The 21,046-nt window shown below is 43.5% G+C and overlaps 1 protein-coding gene across 5 annotated transcripts in view; it reads right to left on the reverse strand.

Annotated features, from left to right (window-relative positions):
• TTLL7 (tubulin tyrosine ligase like 7) overlaps positions 1-21,046 on the reverse strand; it is a 71,730-nt gene that overhangs the window by 41,017 nt on the left and 9,667 nt on the right. For 4 of the 5 annotated variants that reach the window (XM_083510638.1, XM_083510639.1, XM_083510637.1 and 1 more), the window contains exons 2-6: positions 10,814-10,991; positions 9,874-10,005; positions 7,889-8,010; positions 5,897-5,964; positions 242-400 (exon numbers count right to left, since the gene is read on the reverse strand). In XM_083510638.1, the coding sequence (XP_083366764.1) occupies positions 242-400; positions 5,897-5,964; positions 7,889-8,010; positions 9,874-10,005; positions 10,814-10,838 (506 nt within the window). In that variant the 5' untranslated portion in view covers positions 10,839-10,991. The other variant, XM_083510641.1, reaches the window with a different exon arrangement.

Genomic DNA, 21,046 nt, shown 5'->3' on the forward strand with positions numbered 1-21,046 from the left:
ATATTTACAAAGAACAATATAATCTATATTCAGTTCAATTCACAGTAATAGTAACAGCAGGTGAAACACAAGATTGAAGAACCTGTAAGCAGCCTTCCCATGAGCCCCAGCCTCCACCTCCCATCAGCCCCAGCCAAGGCATCCAATGATCATGGACAATGGGAGTTGGGCCAGCAACATCCGGTAGGCATCAAGCTGGAGGAGGCGGACTTAAAGAAGCTTCTTTAAACCCTGCACATACCCATGCCCCATTGCACCGTTAGCTGGTTTGACGATGAATGTTTTCTGTCTTCGTTTTCTCTTGAGTTCTTTTACATAATTCTGGAATTGTGTGTACTCTGCTGGGAAGATCCACGTTCGAGGAATGAAGCTGTACTCCTGAGGCTGAGATTTGATCATTCTGGGGGAAAGAAGAAGAATTGCCAAAATGGCAAAACTTACCGGAACAATAAGAAACCAAGAAAGAAAGAAATTTTATTAAAGAATGGGGGAGGGATCTGTGGAACACTGGACAAGTTTTTGTAAACATGCAAGTTCGTTAGAGGATTAATGTAAAAACAAGCTGTTAAATGCGGTGCTTTTTTCTGTTTAAAAAATGTTTAGGGGTCCTCTCATTTTCCTACTCATATTGAAATACTGCCCCTCAATGAGGCCAAACTTAGATTCACAAAATGTTTAGGGTTATGCATACCCCTGCGTCCCCCCCCCCCGAAAAAAGCACTGGTTAAATGTAATGCTAAAGATAAATCGGGGAGTAGGTAATAAACAGAACAATGTAGGAAATGCAGTGTTAAGAAATTATAACTATAAGAAACTGCAAAAGGGGTGGAAGAAAGTCAAAACATATGTGTTTGTTGGGAAATTATCAGATCTGTATGTCTGTAAAACTTTTAAATAGAAGAAGAAGAAGGAGGAGGAGGAGGAGGAGGAGGAGGAGGAGGGAGGAAGGAAGGAAGGAAGGAAGGAAGGAAGGAAGGAAGGAAGGAAGGAAGGAAGGAGAGTTTTCATATTTTGTGGCTTAAGCCTGCTATGTTTCAGTATCAGATACTAACAGACTGGGCCTCCAACTGTTCCACTGGAGCAAATGGGTTGTATTTAACACAGTCTGCGTGAGAGTGAAATGGACTTCTGCTTGCACAGTAGCCTTGACTTACCTCTCCTCCCTGCAGCGCCCTCAAAATCTGCTCTAGAGAATTAGGAACCTTCCAGAGCAGATTCTGGGAGGTGCACAGGCTGCAGAGGAAAGAAGAGGAAGAGGAAGTCCCATTGTATGAGAGGAGGGTCACTTACACAACGTCATATTCCACTCAAGGTCATCGATATGAACAGGGTAACGTACCAAAACGACACAAAAACAACCTGTAACGTGTAGTATCACCACAAAGGTTTGCCGACGTAACAGAGAACATTATTAACTTAACAACAGCAGGATTACAGAACAGTCAAAGGGGGATTTGCTATTTAATATTTGGATGCATGGATTTCTCTCTTTTCCCGAGTTCAATTATGTACTGCACAGTCTGAAACTTCCTCCAACAACTCACAGGGAAACCCTTAAGGGAGAGAATTTTCATTTGTACCATTTACACTATTTGCAGTTTATTCCTTCATTTACAGGGGGGTAAGGCAGGGACACATTCATGGGAATTATTGCTCATTCTATTCACTGATACTTCTGACGTAAAGGGGAACCTTCATATGCCTAAAGTTTGAGGTATTTAAAGAGTTGTTTGTGCAGGGAAACATTAGAAGAAACATGTGCACTATGCCACCCTGTGTGACATGTAAACAGCAAACAAAAACCTAAGAGCTTTGGATGCAATGTATTGATTCCGCAAGGAGATTATGCACAACTGCCATTGGAAATAATAATAATAATAATAATAATAATAATAATAATAATAATAATAAATTTTATTTATATCCCGCCCTCCCCAGCCGAAGCCGGGCTCAGGGCGGCTAACAACAATCAAATAATCCAACATTCTAAAAACATTTCATTATAAAAATTAATTAAAATCAAATTGATGGCAAGAAGAGGTCTGTGCTTTAGATTTCTTGCCTCGTTACGAAAGTTGAAAAAACTGACAAGCACATCTGCAAAACCAGGACTGCAGCCAAGAACATCAAGGCCTCAGTACAATAGATAGCCTGTCACAAAAACTACTCGCTAACGGCGCAACAAAACACAATTGCCACTGTAGTTTTTTTTTTATTGCTGTGCTCAGGATCATTATAGAGCCAAGTACTGGCACTGCAGTAACTCAGATTACAACCGAGGTACCACACACAAAATTGTATTACAGTCTCCTTTAGCAGCTCAGCTAGGTTTTTTGATGTTTGTACTTCTACAAAAGTAACAAAGGGACTTATTCTTTCATTCAAACGAAATGCCAATTCATCTCACTCAATCTGGGGTGTCCATCCATTGAAAGGCATTCCACATGAGGTGATATGAACCCTCTTTGTGATTGAGCGTGATTTGTGATGTCTTTTGTGCATGCTGGTCAGCAGGTGATAAACATGGTTGTAGGAACGGGGCCAATGGCTCAGTATTGTATTCTCCAAAGTATGCTATCTAACAGATTAGACTCACATACACTTGGTGGTTGTTTCAGTAATTCACAGCTGAGGGATGCTGATGCACACAGCTGATCCTCTTTCCCACTTACTAATCCACAAGACAAAAGATGGGGAAATCTCATTAGCAGCAAAAGTGACAATAATCCACAGAAAGAAAGAAACCCACATATGGGAGCTTTCTTTTTCCTAGGAACAACTCCTTCCACTAGTGAGCTGAAATACTGACGCTTTCAATCTTTGCCTGGGCCTCAGGCCACTTATGTAAGCCCCTTTTGAATGAAAGCTAATGGAGCTCATGCCAGAGAACTTTCCTCTATTCCACCTTTCTTTCTTGCCAAGAATGTGAACATTTCCCTCTCCTATTCTGGACAAAGTTTAAACTCAGGATACCTCTCTGCACAGAATGACAAAACTCATCAGAAGAGGACTTATACCTTTCAAAATCAAGGTGAGCAACTACAAGCACCTAAAATGGAAAGATGTGATCCTGTTCTTATTCCCATTTGCACCAAGAGGATGGCTGCTGCACATGTGTAAAATATAAAGATGTGCTCAGAAGGGGTATTTGTTCAATTTAGGCCCAGATTTCCTACCGGGCCAGGGCTCAGTGGTAGACCACATGCTTTGAACAAAGAACGTCAAGGAGTTCATAGAATCATAGAGTTGGAAGAAACCCTGATGATTTGTCTAGTCCAGTGGTGGCTAAACTTGGCCCTCCAGCTGTTTTGGGACTACAACTCCCATCATCCCTAGCTAACAGAACCAGTGGTCAGGGATGATGGGAAATGTAGTCCCCAAACAGTTGAAGAGCCGAGATTGGCCACCACTGAATAAGTCCAACCCCCTGCAATGCAGGAATCTCAACTAAAGCATCTAGGGTTAGGAAAGATCCCTACTGTATCCTTCGGAAAGCTACTTCCAAGGTAGTTGATATGGAACCAGATAGACCAATAGTTTGTCTCAGTATAAGGCCCCTTCCTATATTCATTCTGGTGCTGCTTCTGGTCCTCTCTTCTTGCACTTCCATATTACTGGCCTTGTGAGTCTTGGCAGCCCTTTCTAATATAATAGAGATATGGAAAAGCAAGTGACTTTATCGAGAGCTGCTCTAAGGCCTTGTAGATTAGACGGGATGCCCTATATAGCAATAGAAGGCATTCATTATTTCTCTCTCTCTGTCTCTCTCCCTCCCTGCAAAAGGCAAAATGGAAGCAGGTACCATAAACCCAAACGCCGACTGCAACAGACGACAACAGTCTAAGCACATCTACTTCTTTATTTTATAATAGCTCTGAATTGCACATCAAAATGTATTAACTTTTTGAAGCCAAGGCGGGGATGAGAAGATAAGAGATGAAAATATGGGGCAGCGGGGCTTGTTGCCGAATCCAATTTTCTCAGCTGGTGTCCTCAGATACATTGTCATGCCTGTCGCTGTTCCCTTTTTTTTCCCCCATTCACACAGTTGCCTCTAGACATCCTCTTTAGAACAAAAGAGAGGAGATTTGTTTTGCCACTTCTACAGCATGCTTTCTTAAAATGAACTCCCAGCTACGCTATAATTAATGGGTATGATTCAATGTCGCACAAACGTCGGATCTGCATGAGCATTTCAGCCTGCCAGACAGAACAATCCCCCGCCTCTCGCTGCATGCTGTTCTGGGGGGGATCGCCCAACCAGCCTGACCCTATTTTGAGGAGCACAAGGCAAGGAAAGGGGGGGCGAGCTCTGTTGAGCGATTGAAAGCCCATGATTCAAAATTGTTCAATCTGCCCAAGTCTTTTTTTTCCATTTGTTCTAGGGCTAAGCTAAATGCCAAGGTGGCAGACCCATGTTTTAAATGCAGGTCTGCCCCACCCTCATAGAAATGAGGGTGAGTGATCCAATTTTAAGAGAAAAAGGAACACGCAGTTGAGGAATGCTAACCACCTGCAAGCAACCTATGCCATATCCCCTCCTCACAATTCTTTTCCCCAATAGTACTTTTTCTCTGAGTTGGTCTCCAGAACCAGAAATGATCTGGTTACTGGATGGAGCCATAATTCCACACCCCTAGCCTGTTTTCCTCTCTCCCCCCAAGAATTTTCTTTCTTTCTGCAGATCTGCATTAAGCTACATGGTCTTTAATTTGAAAAGCTCAGATTCTTGGGAATCTAACCAAAGCGTACAGTTCACACAAAACAATTTAGGTGACCATCCCTGCATTAAGGAGCTAGATAGCAGGTGCTGCATTGGTCTATATCTTTGTTCAAGATCCTAATTCTTCACACACACACAGAAATAACATGATATCAATAAGGGACCTGATCTCATAACCTTCACTTTATGCAGGGAGCTCTCATCAAGACCATACAAAGGACTCTGTGCAGAAAATTGCCTTTTGGCAATATCCCAACAACAGCAGGGACCAGGGCTGCTCAAAGCTCCAGACATTGGTCCAAGAACCAAACAGGCATTTTGCCCTAGTTGAGGAACACATGCACTAAGACATACCTGGGGAAAAGGTTACATACAAAACCCATCTTTTTATTTCTTGTCTGCTGCTTGGAAAGATTTACCTACTTCTTTGGGGTGAAGCTATTGGAAGATATATATATATTCAATATTCCATTATTACATCCATCAAAACCTATTTACACTGTTGAATTTATCTTAATGCTGCCAACGTTTCCATGTGTACACAATTTCCCCCCATATATTCAATAAACATTTTCCGATCTTCTTTAAACGTATGTTCTTCTAGTTCTCTTATTCTATATGTTAAGTCTGCTAGCTGCGCATATTCCATCAGCTTAAGTTGCCATTCTTCTTTAGTCGGGACCTCGCTAGTTTTCCATTTTGGGGCTAACCAGCTATTGGAAGCTTTTTACCACGCTAATAAGAGTGTGCAGAGCAGTTTCCTAACCAGTCAAGCCAGAGGATCGGGCCACACTAATAACAACATAAGGGAAGTTCATCAAAAGAAGAGCCCATAAGAAGGCCCATCTACTCCAACATTGTGTTTCCTACTGTGGGCAGCCAGATACTTCTGAGACGTTCACAAGTAGGGCATGGAAGAAACAGTCCTCCCTTTCTGTATCTCCCATTCAAATGATATTCTAGTGAACTGCTGATTCTGAATCAGAGCGTTCCCCATAACTATTGTGACTACACAGCCATCTGCCACTCACAACAGGGTCTTGATAAAACTCGTGGGCTAAAACTGACCCACAAGGTCCCTAGATGGCAGAAAACAATGCTACATTACCAAAAAAAAAAAAAGAGTTTATTAAACTGCATTCCTTTACACACAAAAATTAAAAAGGAAATTACTTGGTCATGTTTCTTGCTAAGAAATCCTTCCTACAGATCTCGCCCATTCCTGGAAAGTGGTTGATTCTCTGGCGGGAGAAAAGAGGGAAAGACATACGTTAGGGAAGGGTCAGCAATTGAATTTACTAGAATTTATTTTAGACTTGTAACAAACTCAGTACCTACAAGAGACCGCTATTAATTATGCTAGGTAGATGCTGGAAATCTATTAGACAGCATGGACCTGTTTAATTATTACAGTGGTACCTTGGTTCTCAAACTTAATCTGTTCCGGAAGTCTGTTCCAAAACCAAAGCGTTCCAAAACCAAGGCATGCTTTCCCATAGAAAGTAATGCAAAATGGATCATTCTGTTCCAGACTCTTAAAAACAACTCCTAAAACAGCCATTTAACATGAATTTTACTATCTAATGAGACCACTGATCCATAAAATGAAAGCAATAAATAATGTACTGCAGTCACACAATCAATCAATCAGTAGCTGAACTGGGTTCCACACACTCACAAAAACAAAACAAAAAAGCCGCAAAAAAAAATCCAACACAAAATAAATAGCAAAAACAGACAGACCTCAGTGTAACACTCAAATCGGAAGTGTGGCACTCAAATCGGAAGCATAACACTCAAAACGGAGCACTTTTGGCATCCGGAAAAAGTTCGCAAACTGGAACACTTAACTTCCGGGTTTGCAGTGTTTGGGTTCCAAGTTGTTTGAGTACCAAGGCATTTGAGAACTAAGGTACCACTATACTGGGTTTCAGGTGCTCGGTCTCCACCCCACCCTGCCAAGCACTGAAAGACCATATAAGAGAGCTATGGGGCTGCATGAGCTGCTCCTAACTTCTGCTGCATGCAAGAGCCATATCCCCACGTTCCACTGCTGTGTCAAAAGGAAGAATAAGATTAGGCGTGTAGTGGAGATGCAGCTAGCCTTCACGGCTCCACAACCGCCCTCACATGAACTTTTGAAGTGTGCAGTGATGTGACCCCCCCTCCTACTTATAGCAATGTATGGGGCCTTATCGTTCCTACCCCCTTTAATCTTATAGCAATCGCACGTGGAGGATTGTCAACATTTTCCCTTTAAATGAAGCAGCATGAGAAGCAAAGGGGCACCATGTTGGGTTCACGGCTGTGCCAGGATCTAGACTTGGGGTAGCCAACATGGGCCACAAGGTGTGGGAAACAATTCTCATCAGTTCCAGGGGGCAACGACCAATGAGGATGGGAACTAGAGTCCTTAACGTCTGGGGATAACCACGGTGACTACCCCTGATCTCCCAGACTTACATCCAAGCACACTAGTTACTGGGACCTCTTTGTGGAACTCCATTAACTAAGTTCTGGGCAATCAGATTTCCTTTTAGGAAAACCAAAGCAAAAACAGAAGAGAAAAGGCTCGTTGATAAGCACAGAGGAAAGGGTGGATCAGTGGGCTGCTCTTCAGGTGGGCATATCTGGGTAAACTCATCTACAGAGAAGTAGTAACTGACTTATAGGCATGCAGATCGGGCGAGGGCCCATTTGAATGAAGACATATAATCAGCATGCCAACACTTTCACTTGCTTACTGTATTTAACCGATGCACAGAAGCCTGAGAGTGCTTTTCTCATGTTACCAGCTTTTGGTTTGGGAACAAGAAAAGCTGTCCATCAGCTTCAGGGGGTACAGCAGTAGCAAAAAGGTATTTGTGTGTGTGTGTGTGTGTGTGTGTGTGTGGAGAGAAATGTGCAACCACCAAATGCAGAATCAGTTTGCACATCACCGCCCCCCCCCAATGAAATCCAGGAGACCTCTGCCAACAGGAAAGTCAGCTCTTGCTTCCCATTATGTCAGTAGAAGGTAATGGGTACATAATCATGAATGAACAATCAAATATACAGATTTCTCCACACACACACACCAAAGGTTGAGCAATACAGAAATGTTATTATTTCTTCTACTGTCCTGATCAAGGTGCCCAAGGCTACCTGGTTATTTCCTCTTTGTACCTGGTAGTTTCGGAGCTCGGCAATCTTTTCCTGCTGCACGGCGCAATCACTCCAGATGAGATTTGCAGTCTCATCGTCGTCCCGAGTCTTTACATAGCCCATTTCTTCAATTACTACACGTACTGCAAGAGAGGAATAGGTACATGGGGGGGAAATCAAACTAGACTCCCAGGGAAAGTACACATAATTTAGTTATACAGCAGTACTAGCACACAGGCTATTATTGGTTTTTTTTTAAAAAAAAAAAACTTGTGCTGCTCACCTTGCGATATTTAATTTTGCAAATCTAATCCTGCCGATTGCATAGTTTTAATCATTGCGCTGCTGGGGCTGGGAGCAAACATTAGCTTGCTAAAGGAACCGACAAGAGCTTGTCGCTCAACCAAAAATGATTGAGGAATAACCTATTTAGTTCTCAGCTGCATCTCTGACATGAGATCGGCAGCAATATGTTGGCTGTGAAACGGGATGAGAAGGTTGACCTCACAAGCAAGGGTGATTTCTTATCTAGGCATAAATAATCAAACAGAAATCTGTTGGTGTGCACACAAGAGGTTGGTAGAGCGATTGCTCGTGTCTGACATACCAAAGCAGGGGGGGAGGTCACAGCTGTAAAACAAGCAAAGGGGACTCACAGAACTGTAGAGTTGGAAGGGCCATGTATCCCCCTGCAATGCAGGAATATGCAACAGTCCCATATGGGGATCGAACCTGGAAGAGCCATAGCTCAAGGTCAGAACATCTGTATGGCATGCAGATCCAATCCACAGCATTGCCAGGTAGATCTGGGAGAGAGCCAAGCCTGAACCCCTGGAGGGCCACTGCAAGTCAGGGTAGACAATACTGAGGTCTGCTTTGGCTGCTTCCTGTTTTTTCTTCCTATGTATCTAAAGGCAACAGAGCGATGCTTGAGTCTTATGAAACAGAGGGGATATCAGAAGACCCAGCTGCATTTGTACGGGTATGGAAATCTGTTTACGGAAAGGGCAGCTGGAGACTTGCCATACGCCCCCCTCCAGAGAATGACGTTCTGAATGGTAATTACAGGAAGACTATTCAAATGACAGCGCCCTCGTCATAAGCACCCAAGACCTAATTTCCTGTGACTAAACTCAGAAGGTAAAAAGCCAACCTCCGGCCCAGCAAGAAATGCGCTCTCTGCTCTTTTGCAAGCCATGTGTAAAATTAATGTGAAATGGGTGAGGCGTTGAGCTTAATGCACTGTGAGTAGTCCTGTTAAACGTCAGACACTGGGATGGTTTAATAGAAGGCACTTAACGCACACATTCCAGCAAATGTGCGAGCTCTTACAGAACCGGGACTAAGCCTTTAAGCAGCTATTCTCTCTCTCAGGTGACATTTCAACCAAGCATAAATAAACCAGAGTTTTAGGGCACTAAGACTGGCTGCTGACTCTGCATCCAAAACATCTGGAAGTGCAACTCATACAGCAAAGGTTGATGCAGGCTGTAGGCCTGATCAGTGCCTGGGTGGGGAAATATTCGGAGTTTCATAAAGGCAGTCTGGGTTTATAGAATCATAGATTTGGAAGGGACTCTGAGGATCATCCAGTCCAACCCCCTGCAATTCAGTTAATACTCAAGTGTCCCATATGGGGATCAAACCTACAACCTTGGCATTATCAGCACCATGCTCTAAACAACTGAGCTATTCTCTCGGTGGCTAATTATGATAGTTTTTTTATCTTAAATTTGTATATTTCATCTGACGATCCCAGGGTGGTTCATCAATTCCCTAAGAACATAATAAGATCAGACCAGAAATTTGAGTAGCCCGGTTATTTCTCGCAGTAGCCAACCAGATGCCCATGGCAACCCACAAGCCACAATAGCAATAGTATCATGTTCTATCATACTTTGACCTGGAAGCTTTTTTAGCTATGTAACTGTCCTTGCTCCATCCACTTTTCTTTATTCTTATCACATAATTTAATTGTAAGGTAAGCAGAATATGTAGCTTGCTACCGATCTCATATTTGGTGCCAGCGACATTCGCAGTGATTGCTCCGTGTTTCTTCTTCTCTCTGACTTTCCTCCTTATTGTGCTTTGGTAAGGCAGCTCCGAGCTCAAAGTCAGAGAAGAGGTCCCCTGGTTATCTGTTTAAAAATAGGGAGGGGGAGGAATAAAATTCTCTATCACCGTCACAAAGTTCTCGCAAGTAGTTACAAAAGATGAACTGAACACACAGGTAAGTTTCTTTGTCGCCTGGTCTTAGGAGGCATAACAAAAGTACAAAAGCCAAATTAAAAAGGGAGGACTTCCCTTTGGTTTAGGTCGAGAAGGCATTGCAAACATCTTGGAGCAATTTATAGCTCACTCAGTCTCAGTCCTGCTCCAACGAGATGCAGGCGCAGGGCTATTTTATATGTTTAGGTGCATGACCAAGACTATTTCAGGTGCCCAGGCCTTTTTTGAATGGCATTTTAAAATTACTGTCCGCAGCTCACCTTCCAGTCTTGTACCATTAATTTTATTTTATTCTTTTGGGTAAACATATTGCACTTTCGTTTTTCTACACACCTCCCTGAATTAATATAATGTGAGCATTTTATAAAATCTTTTAAAATACAAATTACAATACACCTTGGTCATATGAAGGAACAGTGAGACCGTGTGTGGTTCTCCCACTTTGTATACACAGCATAAGCATGGGAACACGGTGTATATGCATGCACATAATTCAGGTAACCCTGGAACTAGCCACTCCCACCCCCCTTTTAATATGAAAGAATGGCAGGGATCAGAAATATGGTTCATGCCATGCATTATGGCATATGCAGTAGAGGAGGTGCGTGTGCGCTGCCCAATCCCGTACATGGCATTGGCAGGCCTTGGAATTGTGCACCGTCCGTCTTTGACCAAATATAACCAAGATACGAGGCTTTTTGCAAGATGGAAGCCTACCTCCTTCATTGGGCAAGGATGGCATGGTCACTGGTAGGGTGCAATAGCCGAGCCCAAATCCTGCTGCACGCACTCAGGAAACTCCAAAGGCCCTCCAAGCCAGTTCTCTGAAAGCTCTTGTCATACCATGTCAGTTCAAGACTGTGGCGAAACTCAGTTCCGAAAAAGAAACAGGTGCCTGCGTTTAATAAAGACATGAACCCATTACAAATAACTGTGGACAAAGTAAAATGTGAGGTTAAAAAGCAGTGGTTTGGGGTTTTTTTAAAAGGTACAGATGAAGAATTAGATCGCTAGGAAGAGAACCTTCAGATCCAACCCATAAACTTTAAGGTGGAAGTTTCCAAAACGTGTTCCGGTGTTTATTGCTCTAAATTTGATCTCACATACTGTTTTAGAAAAGACATACAGAATAATCATTACAGCCACTAAATTCCCCGGGTGTTGCCCAGCATAGTTGAAGGTTGGGTGTCTGAGGTGGGTCTGAACCAGCTGAAGACCACTGACCTACTCTTGAGTAAAACTTAGCTGACTATCACCCATGGGCATTCTCTATATCCCACAGTTACATCAAGTAGCATTGTGCAAAAATGTAGCTATGATGTAAGAGTACCGACACCTGTCAAATTCAAGCCGCAGCCAATTTAAACTTGCTACATGGGTCACAGGAAGGGAGGGGAAACCCCATAGCTATCAGGAAAGAAACCACTTTTTTGCTAACATGACAGATTAATACTGATGACAGAAGCTCTACTATGCTCCCGACTAATGCATAATATATTACAGTTTTAAAAGGGTAGGAGGAATGCCATGTCTTGAGTACATTACAAGCCACAGTGCTTTTCTGGTCAGTTATGGACTTGACTGCACATACTGTACTCCCAATAGCTTATCTGGACTATAAACAAAAAAGCTTGCAGATGACAAGGAACAGGCACTTGAGGAACAGCTACAGAATGCATTAATGTAAATGTTGAGCAGGAAAAACTTGGCCTCTTGCACTGAAGTGCATGGGACGCCATCGACACAGCCTATTTTGTTCATTCAGGAGGATTAAAAATATACAACGGATAGATGAACATAATGCTCATCAGCACTGGGGCAGAAAGCTCCATTCTCTTCAGCTCTCTGAAAAAGCTTCCAGAAAGAGAAGGTATAAGTAAAGGTAAAGGGACCCCTGACCATTTGGTCCAGTCGTAAGTGACTCTGGGGTTGAAGCTCATCTTGCTTTATTGGCCAAGGGAGCCGGTATACAGCTTCCGGGTCATGTGGCCAGCATGACTAAGCCACTTCTGGAGAACCAGAGCAGCGCACGAAAACGCTGTTTACCTTCCCGCTGAAGCGGTACCCATTTATCTACTTGCACTTTGACGTGCTTTCGAACTGCTAGGTTGGCAGGAGCTGGGACCGAACAATGGGAGCTCACCCCGTTGCGGGGATTTGAACCGCCGACCTTCTGATTGGCAAGTCCTAGGCTCTGTGGTTTAACCCACAGCACCACCCGGGTCCCTCCAGAAAGAGAACTGAGTCTTTTAAGATTCCCACTCATGATACATGTACAGTACTTGACTCACTTTTGCCTCTGGTAAAAGGCTTTTGCATTGTTTCAGAAGCCCACAGACGATAAAGGGACAAAAGTAACATTTGTTGTTTGCCACAGAAAACCATGATGCTGCTCTCTTGCCACTTTCAACTCTCTTTTAAAAACATTGCCAGCCTCCAGTCTTAATCAGCATGCAACAGTGCCAAGGTAGGAAATGTTGGCTTGGTCTCTGGACATTCATGTTGGATTATTAAGCTGAGATGTGCAGAAGCCTTATGCCACTCCTTACCACCACCACAGTATGCCATGGTTGAATACTTCCTGGAATAAATTACCGTATCTTCCCATTATGTCTAAACCAGAACACTATGGTTACCAGAACTGAAGGAAAGCAGGATTTGAAACCATCATTTCAGATCACAATTTGCTCCAAAACAGTTTGGACATAATGGGCAACCAAGGTTAATTAAGCCAGGAAATCTTCGACCACGGAGTACCAAAAAGAGAGGGTGAAAGCAGTGACGTGAAAAGGGAGTATGCACGCACAGGGCTGGTGGATATCTTGGCTTACTAGGCAAAGATAGATCTCCAAGCTGGGTCAGCTTCAAACAAACCATGGTTAGCTGGGTCAGAGTCAGAAGTAAAACAAATGAACTAACTCAGTTAAACAAACCATGGCTTATACAGAGTGAGAGAAAAAGTATGACAACCTGACTTTGAGCCAATATATTATCTTGCCTCCCTTTACAAGTTGCTAGAACCAGGTAAAGGCCACAGAATGTCTCTCCAGAGCATCTCTGATAATGTCTTGGGCTGGGCCAAATTATTTGATTGTTGAGATCTGGACTTGTCCACTTCCAGGGCCAAGCCCATCCAAAATGTTATAACATGGCATATGCGCTATCAGGCTAATTTGAGAAAGGATTTCAGCAATGCATATTTGGAAGGGAATCCAGTAACAACTGGCCTTTCAACTGATTAGTTTTAATGGAAAACATTGCTAATCAGCCAGCCATTCTTAGAACATCACCTTGGCTATTTTTGCAAAGGGTTTCATGTTTTCAGTTGCTGCCAGCAGAATGCAGGAACAACATAATCGTTGTGATTCAACTCATTAGTTCAAAAAGTGTTGCTTATGTAACAAAAGAAAAAAGTCAGAACAGCTGCTAACAAGCATCCTTCCCGTGTCCTTGGAGACATAGTTCCCACACCCAACTGCAATAAGGTCCTAACTAGAAAAAATATTGGTGAGCCATTTTCAGATGGCCTATTCCTTTAATTCCACCCAGCCCCCAGCCCCCCCCCCCATACAGCCACGTGAATTGGATTGGGACGCCAGGACTAGGAGGGGTGGGGTTATAATTTCCCCTTATATTGTTTTCCTAAAGTGTAGTAGTTGTAGGGCTGGACTAGGACTTTGAAGACCAGCATCTTTAAGATATCAATCTTCCCTTCTTCTCTTTCCATGGTTCATTTTACATATCATAAATCCCTGCATATTTTACAAAAACTATACCACTCATTATTCCATTATTGCATTTATCAAAACTTGTTTACAGTGTTTTCAGCTGTACACAATTATTTCCCAAATATTCAACAAACATTTTCCAGTCTTCTTTAAATGTACTGTATTTTTCGCCCCATAGGACGCACTTTTCCCCCTCCAAAAATGAAGGGGAAATGTGTGTGCATCCTATGGGGCGAATGCAGGCTTTTAAACATTTTTTCAAGTCATTATGGATCATTTCCCAATACTCTTTTACAAGTCCAGAATCAGAGATAAACTTTAGAGACACAGGAACACACACATCATATTATTATTATTATTATTATTATTATTATTATTATTATTATTATTATTATTACCACCACCCACCCTTCACCAGAAGGTACCAGGGTGGGTCACACCAATGTAAAAAAAATGGATCCATTGAAGCTCCTGAGTTGTCTTCAATGATAGGCCCATTTAGAGCACACTACAATAGTCCAATTTGGAAGCAACCAGAGCATAGAGTACCATAGCCAAATCATCTATGTCCAAAAGGGCTGTAGCTGTCCAGAGCTGGAAAAAGGAACTCCTAGTCACCAAGGCTACCTGAGCCTCCGGGGATAAGGTTGGATCCAGTCCCCAAGCTATGGACCTGCTCCTTTCAGAGGACTGCAACCCCACCCAGAGCAGGGCATCTCATCACTTCACAGATTTGAGAACTCAGAACGCATAACACCTCTGTCTTTTCAGGAGTCAGCTTCAATTTATGAAGCTAAGGAGGTTCCTGTTCTGTGCTGGATCACAGTGGTCTTTCTTAGCCCTCCCTAGAGATAATAGACACTGAACCTGGAATCACCTGAAAACAGACAGGCCACACCTGGAAGCCCACATTGTCAAACCAGACTCCAAATATAATATGGCATCTTAACTGCAAAACAAATGGGAGGGTCAAGCAAGGAATTAACTCCCTTCCCTGCATTAATGGAAATCGGGGGTCTGTGTATTCAGAAACACGTGTTTCTCGACCTCAATTACCCCAAAGCAAAGCCATGAAAAACCCAGCTCAATTTACAAGCTAACTTTCTGCTGCCTCCAAGCGACAAGCATGACGACATTGCAAGGTCCACTGGAGCTGTAATTCCAAGTCACTGCAAACCCTGACCTCGGGGTGCCCAGTCTTCGTCATGCCTTGAAATGCAGGCGCCAGAGCTCAGCCCCATGCAGGAAAAGCCACTCGCGAAGTTAGCAGGAAAGCTTTGTGCTAAAACCAGCATTTAAGAACAGATGTGATCTGGTGACCGTGTATTTTTATGCACGAGGAATTCTCCGATGCTTGGAAGAGAGAGAAGTATCTCGCAATAGCCGCAAACGTCTTCCATTTCAGAGAAGTCTGCTCTGCCGGACAACTTTTCTTTTAAATAGATGGGAAACTGCAGTACAGTGGTACCTTGGATTACACGCGCTTCAGGTTACATATGCTTTAGGTTACAGACTCCGCTAACCCAGAAATAGTACCTCGGGTTAAGAACTTTGCTTCAGGATGAGAACAAAAATCGTGCTTCCGCAGCACAGCGGCAGCGGGAGGCCCCATTAGCTAAAGTGGTGCTTCAGGTTAAGAACAGTTTCAGGTTAAGAATGGACCTCCAGAACGAATTAAGTATTTAACCAGAGGTACCACTGTACAACAGAAGATTTAGAGCTGAGCCGAACATGCCTCTTCCACCAACACAATTTCCCCACTGCTGATTAGGAAGCAAATTCAGAGAAGCCATTTCAAAGCGTGAGCACCTGCAAGAGTTCCCCAAAGTTTAGAGGGGTGCTTAGCATTTAGCAATTGTATTGTAGCCTGACTTGCTCTGCCACAAAGAGCTCTGCTGTTTATCACTTGCAGGAAAGAAAAAAAGCAGGATGGAGCGGGGAACCACCCAGAAAATGGCACTTATATACTCTCTAAACCTTTCAGGAACTTTTGTGCCTTTCTCACCCAAACCCCACCCCAGGCTTGGGGTCCCTTCTTTCTTCTCCTTTCCATCCAATTTAGAATCAAAACGTCACCACAGAAACACAATATATTTCTAAATATGCATTTAAAAAGGTAAAGGGACCCCTGACCGTTAGGCCCAGTCATGACTGACTCTGGGGTTGCGGCGCTCATCTCACTTTATTGGCCGAGGGAGCCAGCATATAGCTTCCGGGTCACGTGTCCAGCATGACTAAGCCGCTTCTGGCAAACCAGAGCAGTGCACGGAAATGCCGTTTACCTTCCCGCCGGTGTGGTACCTATTTATCTACTTGCACTTTGACATGCTTTCGAACTGCTAGGTTGGTAGGAGAAATATGAATTTACCATATTGCTAATGTATTCTCTGAAGGTGAGAGTGGCTCAGTTGGTACGGCACGAGACGCTTAATCTCAGGCTCGTGAGTTCGAGCCCCACGTTGGGCAAAATATTCCTGCACTGTGGAGGGTTGGACTAGATGACCTTTGTGGTCCCTTCCAACTCTACAATTCTCCAAATCAAAACTTGCATATGCTTTGCTACGGGTGGCGCAGCTTTACAATCTGGGAAGTGCATAAATGCCTGCCTCAACTCGCAGCTGGACCATGTTTACACAGAAGGTAGGTCCCTTCAGGCAAGCCTCTCCTAATCAGCCACAGGCACCTGCAATGGCAATGTGGCAACAACAACACATGGTTGTCACAAAGATTCCTGACACAGTATTCATGAAACACTCTGCACGGTCAAAAGGAACTATTGAATCATTTAGGATGAGGGTTCAACCATGCTCCAACTCAGACGATTCCAGCCCAGAAGCCCCAGGAAGACCAGATTCTCCCCAGCTCCAACAAAGTAAAAAGACTGCTGGTGTGGACTGGTCCCCTTTAACTGAAAGGGCACCTTTCGGGGAAGGCACAGCTTGCAATTGGGATACAACTGCTCAGTCCAAGTTTGACTGCCGCTGAAGCAACATCAGAGCTCTGCCCCCCGTTAGTATTCAGCCTGAACTCTGCACAAGGCAGCCTTGCTGCAGTGTAAAACAGATGCAGTGCTGGTAAGACAATAAATGGGTGCCCAAAGTCTCCTTTTTCATGAACCAAGGAGGCTGGATTGACATTTTAGATGAAACGTCCACTTCTCCCCTCCATCAAGCCTTAGTTATGATGATTAGCGCTGGCCGCTGTACAGAATGAAAGCCATAATGGCAGCCCAACGTGGGATCCTTGGAAATTATAATCTGTAAATCGCACACCATGTAGGCATAGTCAAAATCAGGCCATGGGAGTGAAATGCATTTTGAAGAAGAAGAAGAAGAAGAAGAAGAAGAAGAAGAAGAAGAAGAAGAAGTCACACATCACTGCTGCCTAGGAATCTTGGTCACATGTTTAAGAATCCCTGTATTCATAAAGAAGGTCTCTGAGAAGGATTTAGCTGTCAAAAACAGAGTTATTCAAACAGCCTTGCTCTCTACTGGCAAAGGATGAAAGATCTGAAGGTGAGCACATCTTATGTGCTTTATCTTCAAAATGTGCTCACTGGTGTTGGCTGTACTGCTGCCCCAGCATTTACTTCAGAGTCTAGCGGATCGATTTTTCTAAGAACAGAATTTCTTCTTCTCACTGGTACAACCACTTAAGAGAGCACTGCAGATACATCAAGGAGAAAGAGCATCAGCAATAACTTCTCTCTTTCTCCCCCTCCCTCCCTCCCCCTCCCTCCCTCTCTTTTAAACTAGGTCACTTTAACACACACACACCCCTCTACCAGTTTTGCGCTTTTGTCGTATTCTGCTTTCAACTTTGGAAGGAAGTAGTGCACCGTGTTCGCAGGGTCAGTAAAAGGAAACCTTTTTATTAGAAGGCTCACGATTAAGCACATCAGCTTTCGTGTTGCACAGAACTCTTCCTCGGGGTAGATGAAGAGGGGGGCACCATGTGGCATTGTATGAGCTACTAGAGCACACTTCTCTAACATACCCTCCAACATTTCTCTGATGAAAATAGGAACATCCTAAGGAAGAGTGAGTTGGGATGCGGGTGGCGCTGTGGGTTAAACCACAGAGACTAGGACTTGCCAATCAGAAGGTTGGCGGTTCGAATCCCCGCAACGGGATGAGCTCCCATTGTTTGGTCCCTGCTCCTGCCAACCTAGCAGTTCGAAAGCACATCAAAGTGCAAGTAGATAAATAGGTACGGCTCCGGGGGGAAGGTAAACAGCGTTTCTGTGTGATGCTCTGGTTCGCCAGAAGCGGCTTAGTCATGCTGGCCACATGACCCGGAAGCTGTATGCCGGCTCCCTCGGCCAATAAAGAGAGATGAGCGCCGCAACCCCAGAGTCGGCCATGACTGGACCTAATGATCAGGGGTCCCTTTACCTTTAAGGAAGAGCGGGACATTCCGGCTTATGTAAATCCAGGACCGTCCCTGCAAAATAGGGAAACTTGGAAGGTCTGCTCTAATTGTGTGCTGCAACCACCAGCAACACCTGCAACCCTGCTACCTCCCTCCTCCTCCTCCCTCTCTATTTTCATGTTTCCACATTGCTCCAGAAATGTGGAAAGAGAAAGAGGGGGAAAGATGGAAGAGAGAGAAAGTGATTTCTGAACACACAGAAATGATGCTACTGTTGGAAACTCAGACGAGTGTTGACAGGTTCCTAATGCATCTTGTGGGCGTCTGAAAACTGACAAGTTTTCCCGTGTGTGGGAAGCCACTATTAATACCGAAACTTGCCATCTTCCCCCTGCCTTTGGGAACACTCACAAAATGCATCCAAGGTAGGCAATATCATTGCGTGGATACTTCTGGTATCAGCCACACATCAGGTGGAAAATTAGAAGTGGATCTCATACTTCCAGGTGGGGTTAAAAGTTGGGCCTCTGAGTCACTAATAACCATTGAAGGCCATTTTATAAGCTCTATTTGCATATTTTAAGTCCCCTCTGTACTCTGATGGTTCATACTCATTTAAAAGCTGCAGGCCATGGAGAAAGGGAAACCTATTCCATCCCTGCGATCAAAATAAGCACATGTACCAGCAAACTAGGCCATAGGTGCTTTTCAAAAGAAAATCAAAATGAAAACCTTCACAATAAAGCATGTAGCTATGCTTCTTAGCAGCTAAAAATAGAAGCAAATGTCGGTTCAAGGACAAATTTGGAAGTAAACACGGACTAATATGACCATAGAAAAATATAGCTAGTATCCTCCACGCACACAGCAAATGTAAAAATAACTTTGTTGACACACGGCTAAATTTGTGTTACATATGTCTTCCTTCCGGACTGGTTCATTTTCCAAAGTGTGTATTCCAAATTGTCTCAGAACACAACCCAAAAAAACAAAACAATTAAGAACTCTCTCGCGGGGAGGCAGTTTCCACTGGGTCAAAATCCTGCCCTTGTCTTAGTACCACCTCCCAAGCAAGCTCAGCACTGGCAGCAATGTAAGAAGCAGGAAATGAGAGCCAATGGGGGGGTGAGACTTCCCTGCATGGAGAAATAAGCTTGAAAATTACATTTAGAGCATCTGTGAGGAAAAAAGACTGACAATCACAGCTCTTGGCAGCATATATTTGCAGGTGAAATAAATGTATGCTTCCACTTCAAACACTTGTTTTAGAACATATGCAAAGTAGATCTATAGTGTGTACCCATTAAAACATAACATGTCATCGAAGCCTAAGGCTGCAATCCTACGCACCACTGAACTCTCGCTGAACTCAGTCGGATTTGTTTTCAAACAAGCATGCATATAGGTTGGGCTGTAAGCAGCTGAAGCACTGAAGAATGTCTCAGGCCGATGCTTATAGAAAGGGTTGTTTTTCATTTGGGGTGGGGCATTGTTTTAAATTTATTTGGTTTATTACCTTCCCTTCACCATAATGTCCCAGAAAGGGTCACAATGATTCAAAATACATTGTTGTTTTTTTAAAATCATTTTCCCTTCTGATACATACGCAAGGAAAAGCCAGAGACAACTAAGTTGTGAGGCCGGCTGAAAACATCGTATTAAAGTTGTCAACTGTATTATTTTTCACAGCTCTGGGTATTTTAGCAAACTGCGAAAATCTCCGTCCTCTAATCGTAATGACTGCAGATCAAAAGTCTGAAATGAAGACAGATTCGTTCTCCATGCGTTCAAAACTAAAAAACTGTGCTTAGTTCATCACTAAGACCGTGGTTATTGGGTAGGGTGGGCACATAAGCTGCACTCAGCCCACCAAAATCTTTCCCCTAGAAAAGCTTCTTGCAGATGGTGATGGAGATGCATAACCCAATGGTCACCTGTACAGTTCTCCCTTGTTTGACACGACTGAATGCCTATGGCCTGGTTCACACAAAATGATAAGCCATGGCTTGTTTAGCCCACGAATGGTTTGTTTGTTTGTTTGAATGTGTGTATGCAGTCCAGCAAAATAACCATGGTTTGTTTTCTGCCAACAAGCCACAATGTTTGTTGTTCCATATCTATACATTAGCTATTATGTCTGAGCCTAAAGCCTTTCTTCATCCCATGATTTGTTTGACCACCCAACACCAAGACACAGCAACAGAAGGAACACTAAAGGAGAATTATAAATTGAACAGCATTTCATATGCCCATTGTTCCAGATGATGCTGCAAGCAGCAAACAGAGCTGCTGGGGGATCTGGAAGTGAAGAAAACTCAGCACTAATAAGGTCTACACTGGCCCACCAGATTTATTTTTTAGCCAGAATCCTACGGTCAGTTCATACAAAGCATTTTCGCACTCCGTTGTGCATGCTGAAATGGTGCAGAAAGTGTAAATGTATGTGTGCATTACTACGCCTGTTCCGCCTTAAAAAGGATGCAATCAACCTTTATCTCATGCACCTGTGTTACAAGAAGGCAGGTGTGAGTTACATTTGATACCTCAAACTCGCATTCTGCAAGTATTCACACCCAAGTACAAACGCTGCATGGAAATCAATACTCTGGCGATAAAAATATGCTGCTCAAGTAGCCAACTTCTTATGAAGCGTACATCAACATATCTGCAGAAAGCAAAAGGAACTCTTCTTTCCCATTATGCACTGCTGGATTCAGGAGGTGGCTTTTCGGGGGGGGCAACATGTTAATGTACCAGCAGCCCATTCTGATGACAATCCGCATTGAAAGACACAACAAAGGGCAGAAACTGCACAGCTAAAAGTAGATTAAAGAGAAATGGCAGGACATAT

The sequence above is a fragment of the Podarcis liolepis genome, assembly GCF_965112155.1.
Source record: "Podarcis liolepis genome assembly, chromosome: 6".
Taxonomy (NCBI): Eukaryota; Metazoa; Chordata; class Lepidosauria; order Squamata; family Lacertidae; genus Podarcis; species Podarcis liolepis.